Here is a 20,314-nt window from a genome sequence, read left to right as displayed (position 1 = left end):
ATACTTTTTAGCTGTAGAGTAAAACACTTTTGCCGTTACGAACATACCGCCCACGTCACCAAACCATTTAAGATATGTTATAAGATTGTTTACATTATATAATAATCAAAGAGTTTCTATAAGGAGTGACGTGTACAATTATTATTATTATAAATATATATATATAAATCATGTTTTAATAAAGACAAATACATCTTGTCAAATCAGTGCGATCAAACTACATTAATACTCGCTTAATGATTTCATGATGCCCTTCCAGGTAAGGGAAGACCGAACCACCCTCCGCGTCCAACAGAATTACACACTCATTAACTTTTAATATAACAATGAATTGTTTTATAACCCTTTTTTTACGAATCAGAACACCCCTGGCGCCGCCGTTTGGGATTACGTGTCTTAGAAATAAGATTTGCCGTATGATGGTAGTTTATGTTGTTCATGCATGTGCTTTCAATATACTTTAGCTGACCCATATCTACCTTTCAAGGAAAATAACAGTCATTTTGACCTATTTCGGTCAATAAGATTACAATAGTGAGAATAATGATCATAGATGAAAATTAAAATTGTATTCCTGAAATTTCGATTGTAATTAAATATATGTATAAACACGCAGACACATCAAATTGTCTTTGTTATAATATATACAGTATATATTAAAATATAAGAAATATATAGAGAAAAAAAATTGTAACTTTTTTTTTTATAGAATAGGAAGGTGGACGAGTATATGGGCCACCTGATGGTAAGTGGTCACCAAACACCCTTAGACATTGGGCATTGTAAGAAATGTCAACCATCGCTTATAGCCAATGCGCCACCAATCTTGGGAACTAAGATTTTATGTCCCTTGTGCCTGTAATTACACTGGCTCACTCACCGTTCAAACCGGAACACAACAATATCAAGTATTGCAGTTTTGCGGTAGAATATCTGATGAGTGGGTGGTACCTACCCAGACGAGCTTGCACAAAGCCCTACCACCAGTAAGATGAATGGATTCATGAGTAACATGAATCCATAGTTCTAATTTTTATTATTATTACACTAGGTTTAAAAAAATGAAATATATTTTTATGAAATATATTAATAGAGTGAATATACATAAATACTACGACAGGTAAACGTATATCAGCATATCTTAGCATTTATGTTTATAAAATTTGTTATGAAGCTAGGACAGCCTCCCACTACAGCGAAAACAATTATTATATATACGAAATTTGTGTTGTTGACGACGTGAGAGCCGAGTTAAACGCTGCTATAACACATATAATATCGCATTGTTTTTTTTTTAATAATAAAATCTCTAAATAAATCTAATAATAATATAAGCCAAATATCACTTATCCAGCGAATTTATTGCATCCGAGCCTAAAGCGAGCCTTTCCAGTATTTAATTTTGGCTGTTCGAGACCTTTAGCCCCGTGCGTGTGAGCTGCCACATTCATAGTACGCGACATAACATCTATAAATATATAGTATATTAGTTACTGGTTTTAGAAATTTGTTTTATCTTAATATTTAGACTAATCTTGTTCTTATCATCTTGCAGCCACTCCAAAGTGTGAGTGGCTCCAAAGTTTCGGAAACACACGATTTTATCAAAACCGGTACAGCCAAGAAGAGTTCAGTGTGTACGTCACGCGTACTAAAAAGTTGTATTTGTAGTATATACAATTATATATAACTAATACCAGAAATAGCGCTTTCCGAAATAGTATATAATATTATTATATAATTGTAGATGTGCTTCGCTTGAGCTTAAACCGCTTTAAAGTTTATACTATTGGCGTGACGAGCGTGAATTTCATGATTTTTTATGTATATAGTTGATTTTTTTAATCGTACATACGCATATCTAATGTATATGTATGTTATTTTATTGTAGAACAATTTTTATTTGTCGTAAAGTAATGGCCGATAAAAAAGTAATTTCATTTAATCTATGGCGTTCGTAATTCGAAAAATATAGGCTTTTGAAAAAAAATCGTCGACTTCAACTCCAATTAGATCTTTATTTTGTCGTTTTACGACGTCACACATTATTTGTGTGATAATGTGTATCACTTATAAGTACATTTCAGTAATTGATACAGATAAAATTCACAGAAAACTTGGAAATTTATTGCCTAGACGAAGTAGTTCACAAACGTTGTCGTTATACAGCTCGCTTCGAGTTCCAGCGTTTAGTGTTTGATAGCGTTTATGATTGTGGACATAATAAAATAAGCCGCTTTATCACTGTTTGATTTTCAGTTTTGTTCACCCTTTTTTATTCATTTTTATCGGTTAATGCTTCAGTAGTTGCTGAGAAGATAATTTTTTTTTCTTATATTAAAATGTTATTAGAATATATCGGGAGAAGAGGACATGCCACTGATATCGATTCGATTACTTATTGACTTTATTGCCATCGGTAGCACATAAGATTTTTGTTAATAAATAATATTTTTAGAGGTAGTCTAACACTCGGCCGACAGTACAAGATATTCGTAAGGTGCATGATATTTTTCAGTAATAAAATAAACTATTGTATTTGAACCTGTGGTTTTCCAGTTGCTAGGCAGCCCGTAAGCCGTTGATCTATTGAAACTCCAAAAACAAATTTATAATTACAGATTATTCATTCAGGTCTATAGCTTTATGCATTTAACATCCTTATAGTGCGGATAATTTGTTCCGCTGATAATAATTAACAATCTCTCGCTCGTGACCACCGAAGGGTGTCGTGACCGCGGCGTCTCTGACCCCGCAAGATTGAGATATCAAAATTCGCATATCAATTCAACAATACGCGTTTGTTTTATAGTAATCGTTTAGGCCCGCGGCAAACTCTGTATGGTAATATACATTAGATTGTAATACATCCCATAATGAACGTCGAACATTTTATGAGGCCAAATCATTAAACAATATACATTACAATGCCTCTGTTATATAATAATATATTTACTTACCTTATTTTTTGAGGAAAACTCGACTCTTAATCGTCATATATGAAGAGTATTTTTTTAATATTTGAATTAATCATTCAAATAATTAAATACTACAAAAAATATTAATATAATTTATTTAAATATTTATATCATTTTATAATAACGTTCGACATACGAGTAAAAGCTTCACTGTTTGTAAACCTCCAACTCATTGCCAAAGACTTTTTCTTCTGTTTGTTGCTAATTGCTCCGCTACGTATCGCTTACTGTAGATAGTTCAGGACGTGTTCCCACACATATAGGTTTCCTCACGATGCGTCTCTTTCTTCACCGCGATGTATTTGAGCACATGGTATCTATAGTTCAACCATTTAAGGGCCGCTTAACGTTTGAAAATGGCGGGTTCTTTCCCGACTCTTCAGATTAGTATCGTAAATATCGCAAAATAAGCTTAACGCTTAATCATATTCTATTTAAATAAATAAAAAAGAAAATATTGATATATAACGCAGTTGCGCCCGTATTAGAACCCGGAACATTAGATCAAGATGCGTGTTATCCACTAGGCCATCTCAACTAAGTGATAAGAATACTTACGACTATATTTTATGTAAATTTACTAACCTTAGAAAGTAGCCGTCGGTTCAACATTAGGCGTGACTACTGCAGTAGTGTTAGTTACCTTAAATATGATCAGATATACATGAAGTAAGTTTGTTAATGTTTATAGGATATACTTCAGTCCATTACACAATTACAGATAGCTGAGATTCCCAGCGCTGCGACCGCGCCGTAGTCGTAAACACTGGAGCGCATTGATGTTCTATAATTTAATCCAGTCGTAACTACTTGGTAGAATTTCCACTCGTACGCGAACCCCCCAGACACAACATTTACATATTTTTGATACTATCTCGGGACATGTCACGGAACCTGTATCGTTACGAATGCTGCTAACATCGAAATGCTTGCATAAAATTTACGTTAATAAAAATTTACGCAATAAATTGTATCTCATATATCTCAGAATAATTGATTGTATTGATTCGCGCAGCGGTACAAGTTGGATCTATTTGCACTCTCTCGATCGGCCTATCTGCGATCGCTGCAGTAAATGCAACTAAATAGTAAATGTTTTTATTGGGTTCGAACAAATTACAGTATCCGTTGCATAAAGCTCAGGCGCCTTCATCGATAGAGCCTGCTCTGATTTATATTTCATCGAGCTTCGAGATACGTACGATCTTAACATTATTGCGTTCGGATATGTTGTCCGTGTGTTTATTAAGTAATAAGTAACTACGTGGAGAGTAACATTTTATATAAAATATAGATAACATTCATTTTAGAACATCAATATAGAAAATATATCAATTAATGTATTACAAAATGATATTTCCAAATTTCCTTAAATATAAGGATAATATAAGTATAACATTCATTTTAAGCATACGATATAAAATAACAAAAAAAAAAGTAATAAAAATATTCATACGAAATAAATGAAAATAGTGTGTATAATATATGAGTATAAGTATAATATATGAGTATTAAGTTATTATTATATTCAAATAATGAATGTGTTCGTAGAGAACTTTTTCTAATATTTACTCATTGTAAAATAAATTCTCACATCAGGTAAGTATAGTTTCCGATCAAGTGGGGGTTTGTTTCGCCGAGAGATAATTCAATATTTATATTAGCCTGCAGCTCGAATTGAGCCGTTTCATTTTACAAACGAATCTAGATAAAGCGGCTCACCTCGCCGCCTTCCAGTGCCTTATGGGCTCACCCCTGCTTTTTAATTTTATGTTTCACACGACATCTCTACTACCTCGTACTAGAGCTTCGCATCTCTCTATTTCCTTTATTTGTTAGCCATTAAACCTGAACCACCCATTTATATGCGAACAACGATTCCAACTAAGCAATACTGGTTATTTTTATTTGTCGCCTTCACACCGTTTATGTGAAGAATAATATATGTATCAATCAATCAAAACGTAAACAAAAAGGAAACCTTGGCAGTCGGCAGCTGCATTTATTTAAGCGATTACATTTGTGGTTTACTAATATATGCTTAAAATTCACGCATTCATCGGCGTGTCGCTTGAGAGGTGCCGCACGCGCATGATCTCCTGTACCTGCGTTTAATAAAATAGTAGCAGACGTGTTTATGTTTTAAAAAACATAAGAATGCACAGATTTAAAGGGAAAACAAAACACAACTCCGTAAAATACCTCCATTGCTACTGAGAACTCAGTATCTTCAAGTATATGCATGCAAGCCAGTATATTAAGAGATTAAAAAAATACCAATAGTGCTATTCCGTTAGAATAACTTCGTATCTCACTCGTGAATTTTTAAAAAATGATTCCACGATCTTGAGCTGAGGAGAGTTTCGAGTTTGTACTCACAGAATTACTATATAATGTATATAAATATATATAATAAATATAAATAAAAGCTCATAATTGAATAATGTTTAGCTTTGGTTGACGTTCAGAAATGTGACATCAATTTAAAATTATGTCTGTATTGGCATTTGATAAATGATTATCTTATAAAACAGCGTCTAACTCACTAATTTTATTCTTTCTCTCATAACTACTTGTATTTTTCATAGCCAGACAACCGCTAGAGTCGTATAAACAAAATATTTCATTATTTTCGTACCGGTATTTATCAGAGCTTCAAATTATACAAAAACAAACATTAAATATACGCGATATATACAATACAGACATTTCTTCATTAATGTTAAAGCTACTATTAATTATTACAGTCGTAGTTGCTACATCTGTAAAATGCTATAACGTTCTTGTATTAGAAATCAATATGCTAAACCTGTTTTGAAAATGGAATTTGGTCCATTATGTTAATTAATTAACCATTAGTTATCGATTCGTTCTTACATTAATCAGCTTTCCGAATATCGACGTCACTGTGATCATTCGAAAAAGGCAAAATTTAAATGTAAGTTACGTAATTAAAAAAACAATATTTATAAGCCATTTAACCGAAACTCAAAAATAAAGAAAGAAATTCATGCAGTAGTTAGCCATGTTTAGTTATGTTACATTATAACCACGTGAGGTGAGATCTGTATCGAACTCACTGTTTCACTTTGAACAACAATACTCGTGCGCGCCATAAACATAGTACAAGTTAACTAGCACCTTATTATAAGAGAGCAGGATTCAAATTGAGGTGGTTAAGCAATCTGATGCGTTAGATTATTTTTGTATCAGCGCTTGTTGAAACTTTTGTCGCATTATCTGGATTGGATCTGCTCCTAAGTTTTACGGTAATCGTACTCAGTGCTTTAACACTCGGAGGCATTTATGTTTATTGTTATTTTTAGTAGCTGGATGTTATTTTTTTTTAACACAGGGCTGATTACAGGTACAATTATTATACATTACAGCTAGGGCTAAGGTCCGCTTTATCCTTTAATGAATTGTTAGGAGTCCAGTTTAAGATTGTCATCTTCGTAGCTGTGTATTAATGATTTTGAATATTATGAAACATTTTATGGCTTAAACTTATATTTATATAAAACTAAAATCCTATAAATGTACCATTTCAAAGCAAAAGTTTCCTCTTCTCTTGTGGAGAAGGCTTGCAATTTATTCCACCACGCTGCCCCAACGTCGATCGGCGAATACAAATGTAACAGATTTATTCGAAACATGCAGTTTTCTTCACTATGTTTTGCGCCAAGCACAAGATGACTTATAAACACAAATTAAGCAAAAAAACCTCAGTGCTTGACCGGGCTCGAACCCACAATTCTTGACCACTGAGCCACCTCAGCTAAAATATATGTATTAATATGTTATTGCCATATGTAATTAATATAAGTGATGTACTCAAGTCAATCATAATATACACATAAAACAAAACAAACAAACAAATTATTTACAATACAATTATTTGTTTTCAAACAAAGTCGTGGAATATGAGTACCTTAAACAATAATTAGAGCCATTACTTATGACCGTAGCATAAACGTTTTCGTAGCAATTTTCACATAATTAAGAAAATGAATAATAAAAGGAAAAATTATCATCAATAATTGACATCGTATCAAAAATTGCATTGGTTTAAATATAATAAGCGCTAAAAATTCAAGCGCGCATACGTAAAACCGTTTTCCCCGCCCAGAGGCAGCTGTGTCCTCACAGGACCGCTAAACCTCTATTATGGTTCTCTCTCGCATAAACACGACGTCCCATAAAAGCCGACTGAGGCAAGCGTCAATTTATTTTTGAAATTAACCTGTCGCATGCACTTACGGCGCCTCAGCGTAGGTATGTCTTAAATGAATCGCAGCAATTTTCAGATGTCAATGGTAATTTTTATGTATTAATTATGCACGCCTGTTTGCTATGTGTATATATAAATACTTGAAGACGTGTTTTTGCTTGTATTTGATATTTTTTGTAAGAATAATTTCGAATTGTTACAGAAACAACTAATTCAATCTAATCGGCGTATTTATTGGAGTATTCCTCGTGCAGGCCTGCATGGGATTTCAAATCTTAGATCCTAAGGTCTTAGCATAAAATTTTGCATAGGTGATTTGAGAATTGTTAAAGTTTCTTGCGGCGCTAATATCTATGGGCGGTGGTGACTACTTATCATCAAAAGGCCCATTTGTCCATTGTCGTCGTTGCTTAAAACAAAAGGCCGAAAACTAAATAGTTCTAAGGAAATGGTTAGAAGCTGTAGGTTGATAAGGCTTAAACGTTCACTCAGCTGTATATGTACGTCATGTGTATCGTTGTTAATACGATTACTTGTATTTTTGGTTGCCTTACAGTTATTTTTACCACCTGTCAAAATTTTATATGGCATCTTATTAAATTTTAACTGGAAATAAATAATAAATGTTTAAGCACTGCATTAATAATTAATAATTGATATACTTAATTCGATATTCAATCGATATAAAGATTTAGTAACAAGTATTAAATTGATGTTGGCGATCAGTGTCGAGGTCTGACATTTACAGCATCCAAACATGGAAGTGTATTACTATTATATTAATTGGCCCATTACAAATGCTCTAAGACATCTGTAGAACTAGTAAATTAAAAAGAAACAATCTGTTAATGTCCCACTGCTGGCCAAACGCCTCCTTCTTTTTGAGACAAATGTTTGAAGCTTACGGTGTTTAAGGATACACTTATTATAGAATTTAAGCCCGACATAATATTATGCGAAACATCCATGATATTGCAAATCTTAGTTCCGCTTTTCTAGGTGTGAACCCGCAGTACTGTGTTAGAATTCACGTGCTTTAGCCACCGGGCCATCTCAGTTCTATTGGGACAAGTTGAATAAAATTACTGAATTAAAAAGTGGAATGGCTGGTCATATATAAATCTTCCCAATAGTAGTTTAAGCTGTTAAGAATCACGCAACTATCACATTTTATATTCAAATCTATTTTTTAAACTAATATTATATAAAAGACAAGGTAAGGGGGCTTCAAGGAGGGGGCATAGACAGCTCATTGCAAGGGCAGATGTATACTGACACCTGCCCTCCGACAGTGTCCGTCTCTCTCTCCCCTCCTATGTTTCTTACTCACCTCCCTTTCTAGTAGCTAGTTTTATGCATAATTAATTAAACTTATAGCTAATCAAGCCAATAAATTTGATACTTGTGAAATTTTTTTTTGAATTATTTCGTATTCCGCTTGAATCAAAGCAGCTATTATATTATTATTATATTCAGATGTTTTGGCTTAATTTACTTCATTAACAAAACTATGTTGCATCCGATCAGCTGTGTTCGAAGCACTGACACCGCAGACTACGCAGGTGTCTTTTCTACTATAATTACAAAATATGAAGCGATAAACGTAAATATCACAGGCTTGGGTCGCGCATGCGTGTGTCAAATAACAAAATTAAAATAATCGTATCTTTATTTCTACGGACTCCTCAGCATGTATATTTGATTTGTTAATCTTTTATTCTAAGGACTGTCTTATATCGAGTGCTAAATAAATACAATTTTAATAAATCATTTCTAACCGAACCAAACTTAAAATCTCTTCTAATCACGATGTCATTGAAGATAATCATTGGAACGATTTCAAACGCACGTAAATTGAGAAAAATAATACCGTCTGTAATCGACACGTTCTAAGTAAACATCATATGCGTCCGTGCAATAAATAAACGCAAACATTTATGATAAACACTACTGGTCAGCGTAGTTTTCAGCCAACGTCTCGGGCAGGTGCTTGCCGGGCGCACACTTCTTTCATTAAAATTAATACCAATGTCGCGTGTGCACATTCTTACTCGATAACGCCTCACCGTAATTAAGGTATGGTTTAAAACGAGCAAACCCGTCTGACGATGCGCCCGCGCCGTCGCGCGCCCGCCACGCGCCTCTTTCTACCGAGCGCTTAAGCCCGATGTACACTGGTCGAGAAAATTTATTCGCGCAAAACGAATTATTACGCATGATATCACATGAAAATTATATCGAGACCATTTTAAATTAAAATGTCAAATGGCATGTTTATTTAGGCAATTCTTCTTGCAAGAAATTCTATTATTTTTTTATTTTATTGTTATTTAAAATAATATATATGGCGTCGTATATTTATGACGTTGAAGAATGTTTGTTCATAAGCGAGATAATGCATAGCAACAATCCATCCGGCGGTACTGTCTTAAGGATGAATAAAAAGACTCGTGTAAGGCGACCATTATCAAAAGTTTTTCTCCGAACTTTATATCTCGCATATCGTATCGAGATTATATGACACAAAATATCGACTTAGTTTATTGGCAATCAGCGTTCGACATTTTATTTATGCTCGTCGTTTTTCACCTGCTAACAGTGTAACCAATTTTTAACAGACGCAATTAAACCAAACTTATTTGAAAAAAATCGTGACAACTATATGAGACAAAACAAAGCTAATTATCTATTTAGGTTCAACTTATCGCCGCAACTAACGAGGCACACTAAAACTATAAACAGTCGTGCTTGTTTGTCGGCGAAAAAAAACGTTTTTTTACTAACTAGCTTTATTTATTGGTCATACGATGTTACCGAGTTCTTTCTAAAATACAACCAAAATTTACAACAGACTCATTCATGAACTGTTGAATACGAGGGATCGTTTTTTAAATGTTTTATTTTGTAAATCGACGCCTTACCATACACCATATATCTAGATGGGTCAAAATTCGCTCGTCACGTCGACATTCGATTCAATAGCTACGAAACCACGACGTATCTGTCAGGATCGGTGTCGAGGTGTCGATGTGTCTCCTAGTGTGACTTCCCGTCGACGTCACAGCGTCCGACACAAACGTTGTGTTTGAAACGCTTTCAAACCGATGCGAGGCAAAGATAGGCTCTACTGTTTTACAAGCCATCCTGACAGCAGATTTGCATTTCGGATATTGAATACGGAGCGTGAGAATTGTCCCGGTGCGACGGATATTCGTTATTTTCGTTCACGCAAGCTGGCTGTATTTTTATTTTTATGCGATAATCATAGTTGCCACTTTAGTTTTCATTTAACAAAATATTTTATTTTAATTTACGAGTAATCTAGATTAAACACAGGATAAGTAAAAATAACAACAGGTTCAATGAAAGCCTATGTACGCTGCCTCATCTTTCCATTTTTTCCTTCACCGCCGAACTAAAGATGAACTATGTAGATGGTCGTTATATACCTACACGTTATTACATCAGTGACGCTGTATCCAGTGGCACATCTCGTCTCTATTATAGCCCATGTAGGAATAAACGTCAAAGGAATTCAAATTCAGGAACAAGTATATAATGATAGCGAACACATTTTACAAATGCTTTGATCAATCAATTAAAACCGCGTCTTGTGTTAAGGAACCGCAACTCACGCCGCCGCTGCGTCGAATGTTTAACTAGACTGCGCTTCGTAACAAAACCAATGAAATGTATAACATTCTCTTTATTAATGCTTAATATCACCCTTTGATGTTGCGATGAATAGGAGTCACTCAACAAATCGTTAATCAAACGATATTGGATACGAATCAGGTAGTTTTATTGTGTGACCGATCCCGACGTGTATTATGAGTATGATTTATAGATGAGCATAATTTTTAAATATGTAGCTAATGTGAGATTCACTCTTTAGTAAAGCTTGCGACGGGAGCGTAATGGGCTACCGAACCGATCGGAATAACAACTTTTGAACACGCACTCGGAATATTTATGTTATTTGCTTTAAGCATTATTCAAATATTCTCGGAAATACTGAATTTTTATAAATTACCATATTTTTGAGTACGAAGATAATACTTTTTTCTCAATATTTTATAAACGCCCACTTTAACGTGAACGTGAAATTGATAGATGCGGTATACTTGTATCAGCGTACCAAATCCTTTAAAATCACATCGCACATCAAACTATTTATCTGCACTCATTTCACAAACAAAATGTCAATTGTTTTCATTTGTATCAATATATTAAGTTCACTTCGATAATTCGAAACTTCACCATGACATTGTTAAAAAAAGCGATTTATTGATGTACTAAATTTTTAGTTTGCACTCAAAGTATTCAAATAAAAAATAATGGATTATTTGTTTTATATCCCACACCGGTGAAGCGTGTCCTTGCACCACAGATGACACTTTTCCCATAACCATCATTCCCTCCCTAAAATCCCACGTTGTTTTACATCTCTGTAATTTGTCAGACATAATTGTTTTATTTGTAGCGAGTAATTGTCAAATTACTAATAGATGTCACTATAACGTGACCGCTTGAAAATGAAAAGAACGCGAAACGCAGATTAAATATTTAATAAAATAGTAAATATTATTAACGACAACCATTGTTTTATCCAAAATTTACCAATTTAAAAAGGCATACTAATATTACATGTCAACGTTACTTTAAAATTTTACCTCATTTTACAAATGTTTACCAATAAAAATTAAATTAAGATGAAAATACACTCATGAAATAATAAATTATACCCAAATAATAATTCACTTAACGACCACAACGCCTATAGTTTATTTAAGTAGTGATGGCAATTACGCGGTCAAGTTATGTTTTGTGGAGGGAAATTTATTTTATCTTATTAAGCAACGGGAGGTAAATAGCTGTCATGTGTTATGACATTATAGAATTGTCCAACAAACGCAGTGAATTGAAAAAACATAAAAATATGAGACAACAAATTGATATATTATCGATATTTTATGCAAACGATTAATGAAAGTTATTGCCGCCGAAATGATCAAAGTTATGATAAATTGCACATGAATAAAGTTTAAGATAAAAACATTTTTCATATCAAATAATAATTACCTGACATGACACTTCAAACATGCGAAACCCGCGCCGGTATAGTTAACATAAACGATGAACGCAAGGAAATATTTGCTTGCGATTACTTTACAACTATAGAAACTGGACATTATAAACAGCTCCTATCAGCGTATTATTATGATATCGGTTTATATTTTATTTATGGGATATACTTGAATAAAGCCTCCTTTCCTCATTAGCGAGGTCCTTAGTCCATCAAGCTCCTCGACTTAATGTTTTTAGATAAACATGAAAATCAAAAAACTTTTTTAACTACAATTTACAAAACTAATTTTTTTTCCTTACTTTAAAAATACAGAAAGTAAAATATATGTGTCTCTTTTTAGCACGTTATAATACAAGCTCGTAATGTCAGCCTGACCAAAGCAGGAAAAACCCTCTACTAACAAAATATAATTACGTTAATATATTTTGTTCGTAGTAATTAATAAAAAGTTTTATTATTTTAATTAAAAATAAACATAGTTTATGTTAATTAATAGCGAATTATATAACATCTGTAATAATAATTATTATTAGAACATGTTTTGCGCAAGACCTTGCGAATTACAAAAAATATTAAGAGTTTTAATATCTGCGGTGATCGTATCAAAAGTGTCTAAAATATATACAAAAATTAAACACAATATCTCTTTGTAACTTTCTTGATCTCTATTATCTTAAAAGGAATCAGGCGCCTTTTAAATATGAGGTGCCGAGTAGACTTGCGGCCATAACATCAAGTACCTACTAAGTAAAAATCTTTGTATGCAATTAATTTAACTATGCATAAAACGCATCGTAGCACCGCTTTAAAATGAAATTTACGTTTATTTCGTTTGGAAAAATGTTAGAAACTTTGGATAATAAAACAGATGTAGTCAAATATTCTTATAAATTTTTGAATATATTTAACATTTATAAGCTAGGGAATATACATTTTATAAGGTTTCAATATATAATATCAATTTGTTCTTTGTTTAAACGAAATTCAAAATAAATCATCAGATACATTTGAATAATTATATAATAATAATAATTTTTACATATATTTTATTTCTCTTAATATATAACTCGGCTCATTATATTGTATGACAAGATACTTCATTCCTTTATTGGACACGAGACTCGAACAGTTACAATTATGCAATGATCTTAAATATTCTTTTTTTCGAGCACGTGACGATGTAATCATGAAATCATTAGACATTAGCATAAATTAAACGCAACACGAATTATCTATATATAATGAATTATATATCTATTATCGAATCATCGAATATCTATACACAAATCTTTCATCATAGTGTAACTCTGAGATAAAATACTTTCCTTGAATCTAACATATATTTAAAAAATATTCCAACAAGTGTCAAACAAGTAAGACTGAATGCGCATGGGCATGCATGGACGTTTAGAATTTTTTAATAAAACAGCTATCACATTTCATTAATTAGAATTCAAAAACAATAAATTAATAGGCCACTTTAAATTAACGAATTGGTATTTGAATAATTTAAGAGAGCCAATGCAACAAGGCATGAACGTTCCCAGCTAATCGATATTTTAACATTCCAGATATGTGGAAAATGCAGGGAAGTACGTGTAAGAGGAGCATTATGTATACGATTGGGACAGAGCGCAGGATAACTGTTATTATGTTTTTTAAAACATCGTTAACGTATTCAGCTAAATTACGGATATAAAAAAAACTTTATGTTTAAGCTTTACAAATAAATCGACATCACAATTATATTAAGAATATTTACAAAATACTGTGTTTAAAATACAATGTATTTGTCGCAATCAAAACCAAAATATAGTTTTCTCTAGCAGATTAATGTAAATTAAGTAATATTTTTTGTATTTAAACGAAAATCCTATTAAAACTTTCATTAGGTATTAAAAAAAGTAAAGAATAATACTAATAGGCTGTTCTTTGTGATGCTTATTTTTTGTGAAGGTTAAAATACTTTTAATTCATTGCCTATAATTGGCACAATGACCATTTACTACGTCTGGACATATTGGCCACAAGCAATTTGCAACTGAAATAAGCTAGACTAATTGATGTGACTGCTAAAATACATGGCCGCATAAATATCCAGGAGCGGCTAATCCTTTTATAGTAAAAAGCCCTAAAATACCTTAACAAGAATGACAACGACAATGTCGATAAAGCTCCGATTAAAGCAGTGACTTTTATCCGCAACTCAAAATATCTTTATACGAGAAAACATTTCATGTCTAACATATCGAGAGCCAACAGATAAAATAATAAAAGCGACTTATTTATTTTATCATTAACAAAATAATGTTACTTAATAAAATTTAATTCAGTATTAAGGATGTATCTTTCCTGTTTGATTTTCATTACTCTTGTCTTTCGTAAAAAACAATAGTTCTAGCAATATATAGAAATACATTTATATGTTATATCTACTATTTGGTGGTCATCAGAAAAAACCCGGGCACGCGTTAGCCGCTCGCTGCCCGCTCCCCTAACAACTCGCCAGGTACGAACCCGTACGTATAAAGGGGAAGGGATGATGGAAAATAATAGGGGAAGAGAATTTTAAAATTTATATTTTTTGCAGCCGGCGCAGGTGATATAACGCGTGCGCGTGCGCCGGTGGCTCACTTGTGCGTGAAGCTCCGGTGCCGTCACTCGCGCTCGCCTAAACCGAAAGCTCCCTACAAAACCTTTCTTTACGCGCCGGCTAGTGCTTTCCCGAACGCCGCGCGGATCAGTTGTGTGCTCTTATCTCTCGCGACCGCTCGCGCAAACACGTAAAATGTTACAAGAAATACAATTAGTTCAAGGTCAAACCAACTACGTAGTCGTATCCTCTGGCTACCCGTCCGCGACTGTAACTAAGCCATCACTGGAAAAAAGGATTGTACCGATTGCACCAGCTCCAGAAAAAAATTATGTCACTCATGACACACCGCCCAACCAACAATACAGAAAGAAGGTGCATTTTAGAACGAACCCGTACACCGGACCGCAGGCTGTGTCGATTGCGAGACGCAACGCACGTGAACGAAATCGCGTGAAACAAGTAAACGATGGATTCAATGCACTCCGTCGACACTTGCCAGCCTCCGTGGTGGCTGCCTTGTCTGGTGGGGCCAGACGGGGATCTGGAAAGAAACTCAGTAAAGTTGATACACTACGAATGGTTGTTGAGTACATCAGATACTTGCAACAATTACTCGATGAAAGCGATGCTGCGTTAGGAATCACACGTGATCAAGAAAATAGAGAAAATATTCCGAGCAACAATTCGCAAAGTATGAATTCACTATCGGATATGGATGATGGTTTCTTCTACGGCAGCAGTTCCCCTTGCTCGGAGAAAGCTAACTCCCCCGCACCTTCAGAGTGCTCGTCTGGAGTTTCGTCTGCGTATTCCCCTGTTGACCGATATGAAGTGTCAACGCAACAAACTCTCGGGCCCATGGATGAGGATGAGCTACTCGACGTCATATCCTGGTGGCAACAGAAATAGCAATAACGTAAGAATTTATTGTATTATATAAATAATATTTTTTAAATAGTTTTTTTTCAATAACGTTAAAAAAATGTGATTGATTATTTTAAGTAAGTGTACTTAGTACAGCAAAAATAGTAGTCCTAATATTTTGTTTTTTCTGCAGGTTTCTGAACTGAACGAGCTGAACGAAGTTTTATTGAATCCCTCCGAGTATTACTCTTTATAGTGAAGACGAAAAGACTCTTTATATTTCTAGTCAAATTTTAGTGCCTTAAAATATTAGTTATTAAGTTCTTAAGTAAATAGTGTGGTTAGTAAAATGTTAAGTGTTCGAAAAACATTTTGGAGAAGTGATAATCGAATAATTTCATGATATTTTGGGATTTTATCGACTAAGGCTTTAAACCATAAGAGAACGTTTGAGGTTTTATTACAGGTTTGTGAGAGAACCGACTACAGTCTGTAAATACATAGCTTAAGATATCGAATAAATTATTTATTGAACAATGTCTCATTCTTTTTGAATTAACTTGAATCCTATCTATTGTATTTTTTCATCCTTGTAGCGTTTGTACTTTAAAAAAAGTGTAACATTAAATTAAATCTTATAGAATTTTATAAGTATATTAAGGTATATTCTACTTGATAAATTGAAAAAAAATCATATGAGAAAGTTAAAATATATTTATTTTCCGACGTGTTATTTGTAGTTTTTAATCAATACGTACATTTAAAAATAACTGAATTTTATAAGTATATTAAGGTATATTCTACTTGATAAATTGAAAAAAAATCATATGAGAAAGTTAAAATATATTTATTTTCCGACGTGTTATTTGTAGTTTTTAATCAATACGTACATTTAAAAATAATTCTCGTATTTTGTTAATGCTTTAAAAAAATTGTAAACAATAAATTTTCAGTAATTATAATTTATAATAAATGGATTTTATTCGAAAGCAATTAAATCCTGACAAGTGGTCAGGATTTTTTATGATTGCAAAGCTTGCACTTTATATTTTTTTATTAATTAATCATTGCATACACTGGGAGTTACTTTACATACATTTAAAACATGTAATTTTGAAATCTTAAGATGCGAGTTGTAGTAAACGTTGATACTAGTACAGCAGCCGATTTGATATCGAAAAGTTTAATTTAAACTACTTCTTGTAAATATTCCCATCTTACTATATATGTATGCTTTTGTTGAACTATTTAAATTTTTTCATAGCTTTAAAAGTATTTGAGTTTAAATATGTGAATAAGTAAGAAACCAATGATTATTATCGAATTCAACGAATATTACCTCTCACTTTCAAACTCTTTGATTTTATATTGCCTTCTGTACTTCTTTGCCGAAATAGGGAGAAGCCTTCGTCACCTGTGAGGTCTTGTTAAGAGCATATTCCATCGACCATACATAGTTAATTTCTTTTGGTTATAACTTCAAATAACTTTTTATCAGTTATAGAATCTTGTATTTTGGTAGATATAACTTATCGATTGCTTTAGAGATGTGTTCCAGTGGAAAAATGTAATACCTCAAAGTTACGCTCGGCAGGTGCCTGAGATCTTACAGGTTTATTTTACTATATAGACACGTGTGTAGTGAAATGCAAAGTTGTGTCAAAATTTCAAGTCTACTACTCAATCGGACACATTTCGAATTTTGCAGCCACAGACTGATTCTTTATATATATACCAGATACCCAACACATCAGTATTCACAAACCCGCAGTATTAGCTCATGTGGTAGAATAAGTAATTTAAATCTTACAAATTTAGCTCATGAAAATTCAATGGTATTGAACCCGCAACCTTCGGTTAAGATGCACATGCTATAACCACACAACTATCTCGGCTCAGAGCACGATGTAGCCGATAACGAGCAATTGAACTTTTTTATTTATTAAATTATTGACAACAACTTGTACTCGTACAAAAACCAATATACTGTCAATGAGATCATATTACATGAGTTATTAAAGCTCACATATATAGAACCATCGCTTATAATGTACGTACGTACGTACATACTAAAAGCCAGACAATCGAAATTGCAGTTTATAAAATAAACTTCACGTCTTAAAACAGAAATGTAGAAAGAAAATTATGTTTTCAAATTTATAGGCCTAATATTTTTTTATTATGTACTTATATATTTCATATAAATACATATACGAAATATATAAGTACATAATAGTAAAATAAAATAAAAAAAAGTTTAAAAATACTTATCAATTGAAATGCAATGTTGGAGCTGTTTGTAATAATACTTTGAACCGTGACAATATTAAAATATGTTTATTAATTATTATGTACCATCGTGTCTGACATTTATTATATAATAACGATTCATTGTGTCCGATAAGCGACCTGCGGCGCTATACTGTAAGGACAACCGCGAAACTAGATGAAGAATTCAATCATTAAATATCAAAAAGTTATATACGGCATTAACTACGAACATTACAATAATAATTAAATTATTAGCGCACAACAAAATAATTCATCAAAATTCCGTTACATCAATTACTTTTCAATATTTTTACATTATAAGTACTTGTGATTTAATTTTACAAGATTATGATAAGCAATCGCAGCAAAATTTTTATATACTTAATTTGTGCTTATAATTATAATAAATCTTATGATGCCAATCTGCATTGAAGATAAGCTCCTAGCCTTCTTCTCAAGCGGCAAAGAGGAATTAGCCCAGCTGTGGGATATAAATGCTATTTTTGTATGTTTAGTGGGAACTCTATGTTGTATTATCAACAATAATCGATTTTTGTTTTCATGTATAGGTAAATGTTAAATATTTCTTTAAAAAAATGTTATAATTATTTCACTTCAACTGAACTAAACAGATTAACGTCTCGTTGTGATGTAAACCGTACTTAAGACTTAAAGATGACTTTAAAGGACTTATTTATTATTTTATAGTATTTTACGTCTAGTATAAACATAGCGATTATTTTAACTCGGTCTGACATTAAATTAATTGTATGTCTAGGCGGAACCTCTTATTACGAAACTGTGAATATTATTTTCAATTTCTTTCCACTGATAAAAAATGACACTGCGATTAATAAAACATGAATATAGTTAGATGAATGGTCCTCTATTAATTTTTATTACAAAATTGAAAAGTTTGTATTTTTGAGTGCGCTAATCTCAGAAACGACTCCGGTTTAAAAATATACTACGGTAGTTAATCCGTAATTAAGTTTTTATGTTATTTACATACGTGAAAACCATAAACTCCAAACATTATGGCAAATTGTAAGAAATAGGTATTTAAAATGTAAAATTAAAGCGGATAAAACCGACGGCACGGTATAATCAAATGTGATCAAATGAAACCAGATAGTAGCTATTGAAGACTCCTATTATCTTCCATCATCAGATCAATGATACCAACTTAAGTAACCTAAAATCAATAGTGTCTTATTTGATTTCGCTCCTAGTTTTTTTTTTATTCTTCGTTACATACGAGTAAGTAATATAAAATAATATCGGTATTCATTTAACAATAAAAATAAAAAAATCTATATTAAAGGTTAACAAGTTACTATAACAGATTTTTTTAATTATTGTCAACAATCATTTTCATTGAAAAAAAAAAAAAAACATAAGGCTTTAAGTACAAGATTTAAAATTACAGGCAATACGAGCCGACCGCAGAGAGATCGGGTTCAAGACAATCTGTTTTACATGCTTTTTGCGGCACGTGAGACTTCGTAATTCTGACTGTTACCAAATTTTTATTGTCAGAAAAACTTGATGACTTACATCGACCCGACACGAGACTCAAACCCACATTTCGAAATCTATATCCGTACAAAGCAGCCACTATACCAAAGGAGCAGCTAACCTTTACCCCATCCTATATATATCTATTTATTAAAAAATAATTATATTATACAAAAGTTTTTATGTTACATAATACGATATAAGAATGCTAAAGTATCGCAAACTGAAAACTATTTTATAAAAAAACGATTTGCTTTTTATTACATAAATAACTTTGTTTAAATGATTACAGAGATAACACGAGTCGTTGCTATGACCCTTGTTTGTCATAAATCATGGTTATTTTTAGTCATGTGGGCACATGACAGAATTAGCGAGGTAGATGCCATCGCGAAGACATACCCTTAAAAAACATAAAAAATACCTCACACGAAACCAATCAAGCATTATTATACAGCTATGAGGGTAGATTCTATTAATTTATAACCAATGTGGGTGGATAGACTGACATTATTTTTTATATGGGTTATGAAATAACTGTAATTTGATGGCATTTTTATAATATTATAATTTATGTCTATATTTATATAGACGTATGATATCCGTAGACTAATATTATATACATCAAAGTTAACAAACAATGTTTTTAAAAATACATTTGTTTCATCCAACGTCTAAAACGTTGGATGAAACAGAAGAGAACGTTTTAATAGATAGATCTGGCTATTATTTAAAGGAAACATGAAAAAATTGATATACATAGTCCT

At 32.5% G+C, this 20,314-nt stretch overlaps 2 protein-coding genes across 2 annotated transcripts in view; both read left to right on the top strand.

Annotated features, from left to right (window-relative positions):
- LOC126781668 (uncharacterized) overlaps positions 1-17,527 on the top strand; it is a 396,382-nt gene extending 378,855 nt beyond the window's left edge. Inside the window, exon 5 of the mRNA XM_050506627.1 lies at positions 17,513-17,527. The gene's annotated coding sequence lies outside the window, so the exon portion shown is untranslated. The remainder of the gene's footprint in view (positions 1-17,512) is intronic.
- On the top strand, positions 15,087-15,803 carry LOC126781738 (achaete-scute complex protein T3-like). The gene has a single exon (XM_050506767.1). It carries the CDS (start codon positions 15,087-15,089, stop codon positions 15,801-15,803), a length of 717 nt encoding a protein of 238 aa, XP_050362724.1.
- Positions 17,528-20,314: the final 2,787 nt, after the last annotated feature.

The sequence above is a fragment of the Nymphalis io genome, chromosome 4 (assembly GCF_905147045.1).
Source record: "Nymphalis io chromosome 4, ilAglIoxx1.1, whole genome shotgun sequence".
Lineage (NCBI taxonomy): Eukaryota > Metazoa > Arthropoda > Insecta > Lepidoptera > Nymphalidae > Nymphalis > Nymphalis io.
This window is presented reverse-complemented; position numbering and strand designations above follow the sequence as displayed.